General features: G+C 45.3%; 1 protein-coding gene across 2 annotated transcripts in view; it reads right to left on the reverse strand.

The window, feature by feature from the left end:
- Window positions 1–252: 252 nt before the first annotated feature.
- ETV4 (ETS variant transcription factor 4) overlaps window positions 253–16498 on the reverse strand; it is a 46051-nt gene continuing 29805 nt past the window's right edge. For both annotated transcript variants that reach the window (XM_032237852.1, XM_032237851.1), the window contains 3 exons: window positions 3284–3447; window positions 1921–2022; window positions 253–559 (listed from right to left, as the gene is read on the reverse strand). In XM_032237852.1, the coding sequence (XP_032093743.1) occupies window positions 344–559; window positions 1921–2022; window positions 3284–3447 (482 nt within the window). In that variant the 3' untranslated portion in view covers window positions 253–343. The remainder of the gene's footprint in view (window positions 560–1920; window positions 2023–3283; window positions 3448–16498) is intronic.

Here is a 16498-nt window from a genome sequence, read left to right on the forward strand (position 1 = left end):
TCTATATTGATAACAGAGGGGGGGGGGGAAACCTCCCTTTTATCGACCCTGTAATCCCTTAATTCGGGATAGTCAGGATGGAGCAACTGGATGGAACTGAGCATTTACTGGCTGGATGCTCTTTTTGATGCCATGCAGAGTTCACAGCAGATTTTTTTTTTCCTTTATGCCCTAGGAGAGAAATATCTGCCGCTCCCTAGGATTGAACTCTCAAACTTTGAGAAATATCTTTAGATATATATATTTATATATATATATATTTATTTATTTATGTATAAATATACACAGAGACATACACACACACACAACTCTCCCAGGTGTGATTAGTCCATTTTGCTGTTGGCTAGTATGTGCAGCTTTTCCCATAAGGCTGGGCACCTCCCAGATCTGGCAGGTAAGCAGCATTTTCATCCAAGTGTGACAAAGGCACTGTGTCTTCCTCGCTGACATGCCACTCAAATTCAGCCTTCAGAGTTGGACGCTGATTGTCAGGAAAAGCAAGGGAGAACAGCACCTCAGGCTCACAGACAAACTTGTACACATAACGCTCACCAGCCACCTATGTCACAGAAAGGAGAAAAACACAAGCACTACAGCAGCTGTTCTGTTTTTGGCAAATCCCCCCCCCCCCATCGTACAATGTCCCCAGAAGTGACAAGTGTCTTAGGTTGCTTCTTTATTCAGCCTCTCTTCTGCCATTTCCCAGAAGCTTAATTTGGCTTCATAGCAAACCAGGTGTTTTTCCAAAAGTGTAGCATAAGTCCCGGGAAGAAAATACTGGAAATGCACATTTAAATTATGTGGTGTTTTTTTTTAACTTTAACTTTATGTCTGCATTTTAAAATTCATTTTATGTGGCCTGTAAGCCATTCCAGTCAATGTTTTTCCCAATTCTGAGACACTGATTAAAACAGAAGAAAAGCGTATAAACTATTTATGTTCCTAAAATAACATATAAAGACTGTGAACACACAGTCAATTCAATCAAAATCAAAATATGCGTGTATTGGAGGTTGGTAATCCAGTTGGCTTTATGCCTAGTATGTTGAAATACTAGGCATAAAGCCAACTGGATTATCACAGTCCAATCACACTTTCCCAGCCCTAGGAAGAAAGCAATGGCAAACCAGTTCTGAAATCTCACCAGGAAAACTGTAGCAACTTTTACAGGCAGTTCTAAGAATCAACATTGATTCAAAGGTGTGTGTGTGCGCGCGTGCACACACACACACAAACAAACATTCAAAATATAATATAATATGGAGATCATAGCTTTGCTGTCAGCATTTGTAACAATTAAAGAAACAATCAAGATGGGAAGATGCTCAACCAGGGTTTTTTAAAATGTAGGCTTATAACCCTCATGAAAAAGTTTTTTTTAATGGAATAAAATCCAAGAGGATCAAGTGCTCAACAAATTTATTAAAACAAACACTCCAATATAAAAAAGGACAATGCTTCATTATATCTTCCTGTACCCTTGAAACAATTATTCTGTTTTGATTGAGTCCCAGTTCATGGTGCTGTATGAGACAGATCTCTTGACCTTCCTACACACTAAGACTTAGTCCTAGCCTGAGTATTACTAAAGTGATAGAATTTTGCATAGCTGGTGGCCCTTCCCTTCAAATTTATGCCAACTTAGATTGTAAAATGTGCCATTCCCACTTTCTCTTGCATTTTTAATCCAATAACCAATGTTATTCTCTTGGCACAAAATATGTAGTCGTACCCAAAGGAATAAAAACAATAAATAGATATTTAAATGAAGATCATATGTGTTCATAATGCCCCAACTAGAAATTGTTAATGAGAGATTAACAATTGAACTATGAACAATTCTGGCAGTTCATTGACAGATGAGTGCCCACCTTCCCAAATTTATATGGCATATGCCAAGCATGCAAGCTCCAGACCAACCTTTTGCATAATGCCTTTTTCATAATAGTAACGAAGGGAACGACTCAACTTGTCATAATTCATAGCCGGACGATTCTTCTGAATGCCCCAAAGTCGTGCCACCTGCAGGACAAATTCAGAGTGAGATCACATTTACATGGAAAGAAACTGGGACCAAGTCTTGGAGAGACAAACCAAAAATTTCTATTCACATTCTGGCAATTTCTCTTAAAAATCCAAATGACAATTGCTAGACAATTCTGCGCACATTTCTTCCAGTATATCCACTTTTATATACTTTCCCCAATATTAGCACTTTTATCTGTGGAGATTCTCAATTATCCAGGTCAGGTTGTCCCAAAGGTGTTTTTTTTTTTTAAAGGCAGCTGGATTTTCTTGGTATTTTCTTTGAAAACATTTCACTTCTCACCCAAGAAGCTTCTAGAAGCAAAAGGTTTTCAAAGAAAGTCCAGTAGCCTTTTAGAGGAAAAAAAAACTTTGGAATTATCAGTTTTCATAAATAAACTTCTCCAATATAAGATTTTTTTTGGCTCTGTACTTTGAACTCATATACTGTATAGCTGTGATGGCAAACCTATGGCACGCATGCCAAAGGTGACACGTGGAACCATATTTGCTGGCATGCCGGCAGTCAGCTCCAGCGCACATGTGCATGCCAGCCGATTTTTTGCCCTTCCGGAGGGCTGGGGGAGGCTGTTTTTGTCCTTCCCAGCTTCAGGAAAGCCTACAGAGGCTGGGAAGAGTGAAAAATGGTCCCAATGGCCCAACCAGAAGTTTGGATCCGTTTCCGGCTTCCACAGGGCCTTCAGGAGCTGGGAGAAGCCGTTTTCATTCTCCCCAGGCTTCAGGAAAGCTTCCAGAGCCTGGGGAGGGGTTGCATGCACATTCACGGGGGTGGGGGGGAGAGAAAAAGGTTTGCCATCACTGTTGTATAGACTTGAGCTGCAACTGAAGTAGCAACCTGAGGAAACTTAACATTAGTTTATAACTGGCTTCATGTTTACGCAGAACATTTGCATTAAAGAGTTAAGTAAACAAATCTACTTTTTAGTTCAGAACACCCTCCTCTTTCTAACAACTGCATTTTTGTTGGGTTCTGAAGTTCATTTTGTTCAATTAGAAAGTTAGATATGTGCAACCTTTTCTGAGCCTAAAGCCCATATGTGGCTATTGAGCTGATATTGCAAATAAACCTGTACTCTTTTTCCGTCACAGTATAGTTTGACAATTTTAGAAGGACAGTGCCTGCCACGCTCAATATTCCAAGATCAGATATGGCTTTAACTAGGTTCCTGTAATCCACAATCAATGAAGTGTAATATAAAATAGTTTTCAATTTTAAAAAAGTAACAGAAAATCTGACCTCTTCTGGTTCAATGAGTTTGAATTCCATTCCTCGACCCGTCCAGGCAATAAAATGGGAATTGCTTGGATCATCCAGCAAAGCCACCAGGAACTGCCAAAGCTGCAGCGACCCACGCCGTTGATAAGGTGGGCCCTCACGGTATCCTTCTTGCTTAATATCACCTATTAAGTGCAACATATACAGTACAATAAAAAGGAAGAAAGAAATTGATTTTTAAAAAACCCTGCATTTTCTGGCAAAAATTCACAAGGAGGACCAATGACATATCCTGAAATCAAACTTCTACATTTTGCTTCTCCTACAGGCAAAAAAACAAAGGGACTCTATTGTACCTACCAGATTTCTCCAGCCTTTTGCTCTCCAGGAATACTGAGATGACAATTCCCAGTGTTCCTAACAAACCTGGCCAGAGAATGGTTAGAATGGCAGTTGGACTTACCTGAACTGCATGTTTCGAGGAAAGGTGTGGGAGGAGTAACCATGGGTATTAACCAAGCCTTCTTGCCTATTGGAGACTGAGGTAATCTTTTGAAGCCACACCTCCTGCTCTCCTCTGGCTACCCAGATTAACCGATGGATTGTAACAGCGTCTGAAAGGAAGGATAAAGAAGAACAGCCAACACCAATCCTTCCTAACCGTTAGCTTGAATCTGGACTTGCTCAGGACCCCCGGCGCGGGCCGCCCTAACAGGAGGGAAGTGACTCCTCCCACACCTTTCCCCGAAACATGCAGTTAAGGCAAGTCCAACTGCCAGTTTCCGAAGAGAAGGTGTGGGAGGAGTAACCATGGGACATACCAAAGCTAGATGTCCTGGGAGGGATTGGACGGGCCTGAGCCCTCTTGAGAGTCCAGGACTTCCTGCAGAACCCTCCTGCCAAATGAGGCCTCCGCAGAGGCATAGGCGTCTAATCTGTAATGCTTAATGAAGGGAGATGGAGAGGCCCAGGCGGCCGCTCGGCATATCTCCTCTATGGGTGCTTGAGTGGACCAGGCAGCTGAGGTGGCTGCACTTCTAGTGGAGCGCACTGTGATACCCTCCGGGACCTGGAGAACCCGAGCCTCATAGGCCTGAGAGATGGCCGCTCTAATCCATCTGCTGATGGTGGCCGGGGAGACCTTGGCTCCTCGGGAGGATGGTTAGAAGGACACGAAGAAGGCCTCTGAACGCCTAAAGGACGCCATGCGCTTCAGGTAAATGTGCAGTGCTCTTCTGACGTCCAACTTGTGCCAAGGTCTCCCTCTCCCCGGAAGGATGGGGACAGAAATCCGGTAGAATGAACTCTAACCCTCTGTGGAAGGGGGAGTTGACCTTGGGCATGAAGGAAGGGTCGAGTCTGAGGATGACCCCGTTATCTAGGAAGGTGCAGAGGTCCGCTCTGCTGGAGAGAGCGTTGATCTCAGAGACTCTTCTGGCTGAAGTGATGGCGACCAGAAAGACGACCTTAAGGGTCAGTAGCTGAAGGGAAACCTCCCTCAAGGGTTCGAACGGTGCCTCCATCAGGGCCTGGAGGACCGTGGGCAGATCCCAGGTGGGGAATCGATGGACCACTGAGTGTTTCAGATTCGCCGCCCCTTTGAGGAACTGTTTAAGTACCGGATGTTGGGACAAGGGAGGAGCGTTCACACACACACCCGAACCATAGAAAGAGCGGAGACCTGACATCTAAGAGTACTGGTGGCCAGGCCCTTCTGATGTCTCTCCTGGAGGAAGTCCAGGACTTGAGGAACCAAGGCCGCCATTGGGCAGAGGCCTTTACCCTGGCACCAGTCTGAGAATGCCACCCAGGAGGCATTGTAGATACGAGTGGTGGACTGCCTCCTGGATGCCTCTACCACCTTGATGACCTCTTCGGAAAACTGAGCCTGCCTTAGTTGTTCCCGCTCAATCACCAGACGGTCAGATGAAGCCACTCCGGGTCCGGATGCTCTAGGGACCCCTGGTGTAGTGCCACCTCCCCCGCTGGGATTCTCCAGTGAGGGGCTGTGGACAGATCCACTAGATCTGCCAGCCAGGGGCGGCGCGGCCAAAAGGGAGCCACCATTATCACTTCTGCTCTCTCCACTACCACCCTCCTCAGGACCCCAGGGATGAGGGGAAGGGGGGGAAGCGTAGAGAAGACCTGGTGGCCAACTGCACCGAAGAGCATCCGTGTTCATGGCTCCCACGGTCGGAAACCTCGAAACAAACTCCGGCAGCTGGGCGTTCTGAGGGGTCGCGAACAGGTCCACCGTCGGATGACCGAACCTCTTGCAGATCTGGCGGAAGATCGAGGGGTGGAGCTGCCACTCTCCGTTGTCGATCGTCTCTCTGCTGAGCCAGTCTGCCTGATGGTTCTCTGTTCCAGAGATGTGTTCCGCTCTGATGGACGGCAGGTGCTTCTCTGCCCAGTTTCCCAGCCGCAGCGCCTCGTCACGAAGAGCCTTGGAGTGGGTGCCGCCCTGTCTGTTCACGTGGGCCTTGGCCGCTACGTTGTCTGTCAGGACTAGGATGTGCTGTCCACTCACCATGCTCTTGAAGTGCCGAAGAGCCAGGTGGATGGCTCTGAGTTCCAACCAGTTGATGTTGTGTTTCAGATCTGCTGGAGTCCATCAGCCCTGGGCGATCTGGTTCTCCAGGTGGGCCCCCCAGCTGAAGAGACTTGCGTCGGTGGTGAGCGTCATCCTTGCTGGTTCTCTGAAGAGGCAGCCTCTGTTCAGAGCTGGAGACAGCCACCAGCGGAAGGATAGTAGCACCTGGGGTGACACCCAGATCCTGAAGGTAGCGTCACTCGTCCCAGCTTTCTGATGGGGCAGCAGGAACCATTGGAGCTCCCTGGCGTGTAGTCGGGCCCACGGCACGATCCCTATGCATGAGATGAACTTCCGCAGGAGCCTGGAAAGAAGAACTACAGGGACAGAGCGTGACTTGCAAACCTCGTGGATCATCTTAACGATGCTGTCCTTGCGATCCTGGGAGAGAAAAACCTCCCCAGCCACTGAGTCGATGATGGACCCTAGGTGAAGGAGCCTGGTGGAGGGCACGAGGTGGCTCTTCTCCAGGTTAATGGAGAAACCCAGGGATCTGAGAGTGTCGATGGTAGTACCCAAGTCCCTTGCAGCTGAGTCAGAAGACCTGGCTAAGATGAGGATGTCGTCTAGGTAGCAGAACAAACAGACTGGGAGGGAGCGTAGGTGACCTGCTGCTGCTGCAAGCACCTTGGTGAATGTCCTGGGAGCTGAGGCCAACCCAAAGGGCAGAGCTCTGTATTGAAAATGATTCCCCTCGTGGGAGAACCTCAGGAATTTACGGTGTTCCGGGGGCGATCCTGATATGGAGGTATGCCTCTGTGGGGTCGATGGATGCCAGAAAGTTGCCTGGCCAGATGCCCTCCAGGATGGATTTCAGGGAGGCCATCTTAAATTTGCGGTATACCACCCTGGAATTGAGTAGTTTAAGGTCCAGGATGGCTCTCCGTCCCTCCGAGCTTTTAGGAACTAGAAAGAGGTTCGAGTAGAACCCTGAGCCCTTCTCCCCCTCTGGGACCCTCTCGATGGCCCTGATGTCTAATAGGTGCTTAATGGCCTTGGCCTTAAGGGCCCTCTTGGTCGGGTCTGTGGAGGAGGTGAAGGTGCGGAACCTACTGGGGGGGAGGGAGTGGAACTCCACCTGTAGCCCGAGCCTTACCGTCTGGAGTACCCACTCATCTGATGTGATACGATCCCAGGCATCTGCAAACATGGAGAGGCGACCGCCGATGGGATGATCCGGGGTCGGATCACTTGAATGCGGAAGGGGCGACCGCCTCCTCCTCGAAAGGGCCGTTTGCCCTGTTGTTGGCCCCTGAACCTGTTCTGGAATTGTCTATCCCCCTGCCTGTGGAACCTGGGGTTTGGTACCTCTGGTTCTGGCTGTCTCCGTCGGGTGGTCTGTAGGCGGTCCTCCTAGGGTATGGCGTGTGGTGGAAGTCCGAACGTTTGGTTGTTGATGGGAGAACCTTCCGCTTGTTTTTATCCTCTACGAGGAGGGGATCCAGCGCCGTCCCAAATAACTTTCCCTCCGGTGTAGTCTGCGCCGGTTAGGTGCCACTTCATCCGGGATTCCGCCTGCCAGTGGCGTAGCCAGAGCAGGTGCCTAGAAGCAACTGAGGAAGACATAGCCCGCGAGGCATACTTTACCGCGTCCAAGGTGGCGTCTGCTGAGAATTGCGTTGCCACCAGCATCTTGAAAATGTCCTATAGGAGTCAAACCTTTGATGTTGGAGTCCTGTCCCTCAGTTGCTCCAACCACAGGACCGTGGACCTGTTAAAGAAAGAAGCAGAGGTGGCCGCCTTGATGGCCCAGGTGATAGCCTGGAACGTCTTTTTTTTTAATGTAAATGTGTTTTTATTTTCCATTTTCATACAGTCACATATATACTGTGCATAACTGGGGCCATATAACATTAAACAATAAACACAGCCATTCCTCTTATCAGCAGTACCCCCCAAAATAAAAACCCAATGTACCTCTTCGACCCTCCATACACCCTTTCTTTCGCCCCCCTCCAACTTTCCATCTTCCCTCCATCATTCCCCTCTAGCCTACTTCCCCTCCCCCTCTACCACTCCTCTCTCCCGATACACTCCTTCCTTCCTTCTCCCCCTACCTCCAGTCCTCTCTCCCACCCTCTCTACCCCTCTTTCTTCTATCCCTCTACTCCTCCCTTCAGTGTATTTCTACAATCTATTAATATATTCAGCTTGTCCTATTTTTACAGTGGAATTAAAGAGCAACAGTATACAAGTGCAGTCACGTTACCTTAAAATCTAACACATACTATGTATCCCCCCCACCCCCCTAACACCCCCCCTCCCTTCCCCCCCCCGACTTCCCAGAGCCCATAAACGGTATAGATTTTTAACAAACACAGTCTAAAATATATTAAGACAAAGAAATTAAAAAAAAGAAGTTAATAACATCTCTGCATTGAACTCAGCTTCTTCCTGTTGCACTAGCTATGAACAGTTTAGATTATTCCTAAACTTAAGCATAGGCTATTTGTAATTTCTTAGTCCCATATTTGTTTTGTATATAGTCAATCCATTTTTTCCAGTCTCGTTTATATCTCTCATTTGAATGGTCTTTAAGATATGCCGATATTTTCGCCATCTCGGCTAGGTTTGTGACTTTCAATGTCCATTCTTGAGTTGTAGGCAAGTCTTCCTTCTTCCAGTATTGCGCCACCAACAGTCTTGCTGCTGTTATTAGGTGCAGAACCAGATTAGTCTCTACCGCTGTGAAGTCCGTATATGTACGGACTTACATATACCTAGTAAAAATAACTGGGGAGTAAACTTTATCCTTCTTTTAAAGATATTTTGCATAATCCACCACATTTTTATCCAAAATGCCTTAACCTTTTGACAAGTCCACCATATATGAAAATATGTAGCATCGAGAGAACCACATCTCCAACATTTAGGCTGTACATTTGGATTCATAGAAGCCAGCTTTCTAGGATCTAAGTGCCATCTATAAAACATCTTATAAAAAATTTCTCTCAAGTTTTGTGCTTGTGTGAATTTTACATTTCTTACCCATATTCTTTCCCATATGTCCAACATTATTGGTTCTTCAATATTTTGAGCCCACTTTATCATACAATCTTTAACTAATTCTGTTTCCGAATCCATCTGTATTAGTACATTATATATCCTCTTTATATGCATTAAACTTTGATCTCTTATTTGTTTAAACAAATTATCCTCAACTTGGATAAAACCAGTTTTTTGGTCTATTTTCCACCTGGCCTGTAATTGGCCATACTGGAACCATGTTTGAACTACCTTCTCCTCTTTCAATACCTCTAAAGATTTTAGTTGTAGAACCCCCCTTTCGGAAGTGAGAAGTTGTCTGTAGGTGGTTCTATCCTGTTTTTGTGCTATATTCATATTTTCAATTGCATGTCTAGGAATTGCCCACATGGGTAACTTGTCATTTAGTTTATATTGATATTTTTTCCAAACCCGCAGTAAAGCATTTCTTAAGATATGACTTTTAAAATTCTTATCCAATTTTTTGTTGAATAACAGGTAAGCATGCCAACCATATACCAGATCGTGTCCCTCGATATTCAGTATTCTATCGTTGGTTAAATGGGTCCAATCACTAATTGCGGATAGTGCCACTGCATCATAATATAATTTTAGGTTAGGTAATTTCAAGCCTCCTCTCTCGTGTACATCTTGCATTATTTTCATCTTTACCCTCGGCTTCTTTCCGGCCCATACAAATTTGTTGATACCTTTCTGCCATTCTAAAAGATTCGCATCTTTTTAAAGTATAGGTAACATTTGAAAAAGAAAATTTTTTTTTGGTAAGATGTTCATTTTCACTGCCGCTATCCTACCTAAGCAAGGATAAGTGCAATTTCTCTCATTTTTTCATCTCTATCTGTATACTCCGCCAACGTGGTTCATAATTGTGCTTATATAATTTCCCATTTGAGGCTAGATATTTGACTTTTTTGACTACCTCACATCCTAGCATCCCTCCTAGTTCTTCCTTTTGTTTAGTATTCATATTTATAGCTAATATTTTTGTTTTTCCTAAATTTATTTTAAAACCAGACACTTGACCATATTGATTAATCGTATTCATTGAAACCATATTGGATTCCTGCGGTTGTTCCAATATTATGACCAAATCATCCGCAAAAGCACGGACTCTGTATTCTTGCTGCCTAATCTTGATCCCTTTTAGACCATCCAAGCCCCGTATTTTATTCAACAATACCTCAAAGTTATAATGAACAATAGTGGGGACAAAGGACAGCCCTGTCTTGTACCTTTTCCGATTTGAAAAGGGTCTGTTAAACTTCCGTTGACTATGATTTGAGCTGTTTGCTGTTGGTATATTGCTTTAATTGACCTTAAAAAGCTATCTCCTATCTGCATTTTTTGCAATATCTTCAACAGAAATTGCCAGTTAACTCGATCAAACGCCTTCTCAGCATCCAGAAATATGAACGCAGCAGGAATTTGGTTGTTCTTTCCCAAATATTCTAATGCATTAATAATTAGTCTAACATTACTCTTCATCTGTCTCCCCTGTATAAAACCTGTTTGGTCAGTATGTATCAATTGTTGCATAACCACCATTAACCTATTTGCTAGTATTTTAGTAAAAATTTTATAATCTACATTAAGTAATGAGATAGGTCTGTAATTTTTTGGTTGGGTAGTATCTTGATCTTCTTTGGGTATTAAAGATATAAACGCTGTCTTCCAAGATGGGGGCACTTTACCTTCCGTTTGAATTTTATTAAATAGTTCTCTAAGAGGTTCTACCATTTCTAACTGTAAATTTTTATAGTAAACCGCTGTCAAGCCATCTGTGCCTGGCGCTTTCCCTAACTTTAGTTGCTTAATTACCTGCAAGATTTCCCGAGGTTATTGGTTGGTTCAACTTTTATCTGTACTCTTCTCTAGCTAGGGGTATTTTCTCTTTATCTAAGTATTTGTCTATATCTAAACCCTTAATTTTGTCCCCTTTATACAATTCTGTAAAAAATTCCCCGAAATGCCTTTTGAATCCCCTCCTGTTGAAACACCTCCTTCCCTCTATAAATCAATTTAGTTACATTTCGAATTTTCGTTTTTTTCCTAATCTGATAAGCTAACCATCTGCCCGGTTTATTTGCATTACAAAAAGTATTGTGTTTTGCATATAGTAAACTAGTGGCTACCTGATCAGAGATCAACATATCAAATTGGGATTTTAATATAGTAATTGCTTCCTTAACCTTTGTATCGCCTGGATTCAATATTAACTCCAACTCTTTCCCTTTAATTTCCTGTTCCAATTCTTTTCATTTTAGCCCTTGTTTATGTCTATGTATTTTGTTTATATTCATCAGTACTCCTCTCATATACGCTCTGCTTGCATCCCATACAAATTCCATAGGTGTACCCTTATTCATATTCAGAACAAAGTATTCAGATAACAATTTTTTACAATCATTAATGTACTTTTCATATCTGAATAAGTTTTCATTCAGCCTCCAAGACCTTCTTGCCTGCACTGTCCTTCCCAATTCCATCCAAACTGGGTTATGATCCGAAAGGACCCTCGCCGCAATCTTTGTCTTCTTCACCCTAGAAAGTAAATCATTAGTGAGTAGTATAAAATCAATCCTTGAAAAGGATTGATGTCTATCAGAAAAGAATGTGAAATCATATTCCTCTGCATTTCTTTCTCGCCAAATATCTCTCAGTTCAAAGTCGTCCATCATGTCAAAAAAAGGTTTGGGTAGCTTAGCTCGCATTTTAGTATTAGGGCGAGAGGTCTTATATCTTTTAGTGTCAATCACGCCATTCCAGTTACCCAATAGTATACAAGACTTATAGTCCCACTGTACTAATTTAGCGTGAAGATTTCTATAGAATCCGTCTTGCTGTTGATTAGGAGCATAAATTCCCAAAAGTAATGTCTTTTTCCCTTCTAAGATTAGGTCTAGCGCGATATATCTTCCAAAGGGATCTGCTTCAATTAGTTCAGCCTTAATGTCTTTTCTTAAGTATACAACTATACCATTTTTCTTTTCCGTAGCAGAGGTCACAAAATGTTGACCAAGTTTGGGGTTAAACAAATATTTTTGATCGGTTAATTTGATATGAGTTTCTTGCAGACAAATTATATCATTCTTGAACTGTTTAAGATAGTGAAATATTTTCTTTCTCTTCTGTGGAGAGTTCAGTCCATTGACATTCCATGTCAAGATCTTAGTTGTCATCTTTGGTTGGCTGAAGCTTTTTTAGAGCCTCCTGCATGGCCTGTTTAACCTTTGGCCTAGCTCCTCCCATGGCTTCTGCGCTTGTTGCTGTGACTCCTTGATCAATGGCCAATGATTGTTGAGGTTGTTGCATTGTAGCTTGTTTTTCCATTCGTCTGGAAGTCATACGGCTAAGGTCTTTGTTCCATGGCACCTTGCCCTTCCGGGAAGGGGAGATGGTGCACCTTGTCTGGTAGTTGTGTAGTTTGCCGTCTATCTTGTCCTTCTTGTGGTTTTTCTCTAGATCCAGATGGTGCAGGGTGTCCCACCTTCAGAATATTGTGATAGAAATCTCAAGCTTTCCATACAGAGTTGAGACGATATCTTTGCTTGTCAAATGTAACTATAATACCAAATGGCACATCCCATCTATACTGTATCTGACGGTTTCTGAGTTCTTCCACTAGAAAAGCATAATCTCTCCTGGCTCTTAGTATTTGAGGTGGTATTTCTTTCAAGACAATCAAATCCTGGCCACCGATTTGAAGCCTGGTGTTATAGGACTCTTGTAGTATCATGTTTCTGAACTCTCTTGTGGCAAAGTATATAACTACATCTCGAGGGAGTTGCTTCTGTTTTGCCGCCCAAGAATTAATGCGATAAATTTTATCGATCTGCCAGTCAAAGTTGGACCCCGGTCTTCCCATCAGACGGTCAAAAGCCTCTGAAAAAATCTGTTTCAAGTTCTCCTGTTTATCCTCACGCAACCCCCTGACTCTTAATGCGAACTCCATCTGCCTGTACGGTATCATAATAATCTGTTTTTCAGTGTTTTCAACTTTTTGTTGCACCACCTCAGTTTTGGATGTCAAATTGGTATTAGCTTCATTAAGAACCTCTAGGTTATCTTCAATTCCAGAAACATGTTCTGTCAGTACAGTTACAAGTCCCAGCATATCATCATTTATTTTGGCAATCTTAGTATCAAGTTTATCATATAAGTCGATCTTAAACTCTTTTAATTCATCCTTTATCTCCTTTATCTCCTCTCTGAATTCTCTGAAGGTTTCCAAAAAAAATTCTTTCGTTAGCACATCTCCAGTAGGGGGCAACTTTGTGCCAGGTATCGGAGATGTGCTTCTAGGAGGAGGTTTCCCAGGATTTAATTTTGATGCCATTATAAGTCTTATCTACGAGCAATTAATCAAGCTTTACTGGCTCACTGTGCAGCTTATGAGAAAGAAAAAAGGGTATTAATTCACCCCTTTGTTAGCTCTTTAGGATTTTTCAAAGGATTTCAAAAAGAGAGAAAAAGAAAAAAAAGCATTGTAACGAAGCAGCTCGGCATATTCAGCGTCATTTTTGACTTCTCTATATCAGAAATATATATTAGCAGTTATAGCAGTTAGACTTATATACCGCTTCATAGGGCTTTCAGCCCTCTCTAAGCGGTTTACAGAGTCAGCATATTGCCCCCAACAACAATCCGGGTCCTCATTTTACCCACCTCGGAAGGATGGAAGGCTGAGTCAACCCTGAGCCGGTGAGATTTGAACAGCCGAACTGCAGAACTGCAATCAGCTGAAGTAGCCTGCAGTGCTGCATTTAACCACTGCGCCACCTCGGCTCTTAACAAAGTTGATAAGAAGAAAGTCTTGTAAAGGTTAAGGTTAAGGTTAAGTTTATTTATAGGCCGCCCTTTTCCCTGAGGGGACTCAGGGCGGCTTACAACTTATATAGGAAGGGGAAAACTCTTCAGAGAAGTGAAACTAATTAATAAGAAACTGCTGGCCGGCTGTTCCTCCCTTTGAACTTTTACCACTGTTTTTTGCAGAAGAATTAGGAATGTGGCATTGTTACGGAGAATGCACAATCGCCATTTTAGGAGCCATTTTTTTTTAAAGAAAAAAAAAAAACCAAGTACCCGAAGGAAGCTCTTGTAAAACATGAAGCTAGGAGTTTAAAAAAAACAGATAAGGTTCTCAGATATGGACTCTGCTTGTATTAAATTCAGATAAATAGTTCAAATATTGTCCTAAGTGGAGGTATCTTACTTTGAGCTGTGGAAACAACAGCTAGAGATTTCCGGCACGGAGATGATGATTCAGCCTCGGCTGGCCCTCCTTCTCTTCACAGCCAAAAGGGCTGCAAACTTCAAAGGAAAAGCTCTTGCCAGCTGGATCTTCTCTCCCCCTCTTCTTTGCCTGAAGAGTGAGGTATCTGCCAGATGTCTAGGCAGATAACGCGACCAGAAACCCGGGAGCAGCTCTATTAAGCTGCCACCATCAGCAAGATCCCGCCCAGGAAGTCCCGATAGCCTGGAACGTCTTGCGCAGGACGATGTCTGCCTTCTTGTCCTCAGGTTTGAGGCAGTTGGCAGTGTCTCCTGTGATGACCGTTGAAGCTGATGCCAGGGTGGCCACCGGATTGTCCACGTCAGGTACCTGGAGAGCCTGGGCAAAGATCTGATTAAGATTATAAAATTTTCTCTCATTCCCCCCTGGGGTGGGGAAGGACCCTGGTTTTACCCACTGCGACTTGAGCACCTCTATGAACATTTCTGGCGTGGGGATCTCCTCCTTAGCCACGGGGGGCCTATGGAAGAGTCCCTTTTTCTTCTTACTCTTACCCTTGCTAGAAGACTCAGTTGCGGGCTTAGGATCCGGGGTGGATCTAGATCCGCTGTGGCAGCTGCCTTGCGTAGCAAGGAACTGAATAAGGAGGGGGGGGAAGACCCGCCATGGTGGAATCATCCTCTACCTGGGGATCTTCATCCTCTGAGAATCCCACCTCCTTCAATTCTCCCTCCTCTAGGTCGGATGCCTCACTAGCCGTGGATGGGGAGGGAGACCTGGCTTCCCTGGCAACCGAAGTGCTGGGGCATTCACTCTGCCCTCTGGAAGGCTCTTGAGGGGGCCTGCTCCTGGAGCTCTGAGGCTGCTGATTTAATCTGGAGGCCATTACCTGGGCCAGGGCCCTAGCATGTCCTGGAAGATGCTGGTGAGGTCTGGCAGTGCGGCCTGGAGCTCTGGTGGCTGGGAATGTTCTCTGGGATCAGGGGATAGAGGAGCCAGGCGGGGCCTGGCGGGACTGGCTGCCCTGCGACCAAAAGGATCTGCTCTCAAGTCCACTGGGGGGGGCGGCGAAAGTGGGGGCGAAAGGGAACTGTGTCCTCTATGGGAACCCCTTGGTGAGGCTGGAGATACTGCCTGGGTTTCGGCCTGGGCTGAAGGCCTGCGGGGAGAACGTGATCTGGAGGGGGAAGGGCTGATAGTCGCCCTGAAATCCCTGGTCAAGGCCCTGGTTGCTCTGGCCTCCTTCCTGGGGGCTGCCTTCTTGGGAGCTCTGGCCTTGTCACTTCTCACCGGGGATCTGCCTCTGGGGACCGGGGAAATCGCCCTGGAGGGCCCCTCGTCTGGATCCACAGCCCCTGGGGCTCTGGGTCTGGGATCCCTACTCCTGGTCGCCTCCGCCATTACTTACTGTTATGGTGCTCACCCACGTCCTCCTTCTGCAGCCGGCTGTAGGGCGGATTTGCCTCCTTGGGGCTTGGATCCACTTCTCTGCTCTCCTGCCACTGGATTGTGGCCTCAGCTGCTGGCAGGCACAGTCCTGGAGTACCCCCTGGATCACCGGCGGGGTAGAGCCTAAAGGGAAGCCTCTTCCGGCTTCCTGGTGCCCTGTGAGTGCTTTCGACGTCCGTAGAGGAACGCTGATCATGCGCTCACCCATGTGCTCTTAAAATGGCGACTGACCAAGATGGCGATCGCTGGGGCCCTCCGGATCCTCTCTCGCCGCTGGAAGCCTCCGCAGCAGTCCTCGGTGGACTCCCGGTCTTTGCGGATCTTCCTGGGCCTTTCTGGATGCCGCGCAGTCATCTCTTCAACCCCTGCGGTCTCTGAGGCTTCCACCCCCTCAGCGCAACCAGCCAGTCGCACAGGGCGTTTGTGCACGCGCTGGCAAGCTGAAGCTTGAAAGCGTCGCGGAGCACAGCAGAAGGATGGTGAGGCGATTTGTTGTCCTTAAATATTAATCCTGCTAGAAAAGAATCCTTGCTGAAAGGGAAAAAAACTCCTACGTTTTCGAAAAGAAGGGAGAGAACAAGTAACACTCCTTTCAGGCCGAAGACTGAGGTTAATCTGGGTAGCCAGAGGAGAGCAGGAGGTGTGGCTTCAAAAGATTACCTGAGTCTCCAATAGGCAAGAAGGCTTGGTTAATACCCATGGTTACTCCTCCCACACCTTCTCTTCGGAAACATCTGGAAATTACAATCCCATTAATTTGGGGAAGCTGCTATATTTCAAAGTAATTCTCCATCATTTTTACACCATCTACGAGGAAACTTAAGTGGAATTACAAGAAGGCATGTTGAGCAGGGGTGTCTAATTGGCAGGCTGCAGGCTGGATGCGTCATGCGCAGACCACGCCCACCCCAACTCCGTGAATGGGAAAAACTTCGCAAAATGTCATATGATGGAA

The sequence above is a fragment of the Thamnophis elegans genome, chromosome Z, assembly GCF_009769535.1.
Source record: "Thamnophis elegans isolate rThaEle1 chromosome Z, rThaEle1.pri, whole genome shotgun sequence".
Lineage (NCBI taxonomy): Eukaryota > Metazoa > Chordata > Lepidosauria > Squamata > Colubridae > Thamnophis > Thamnophis elegans.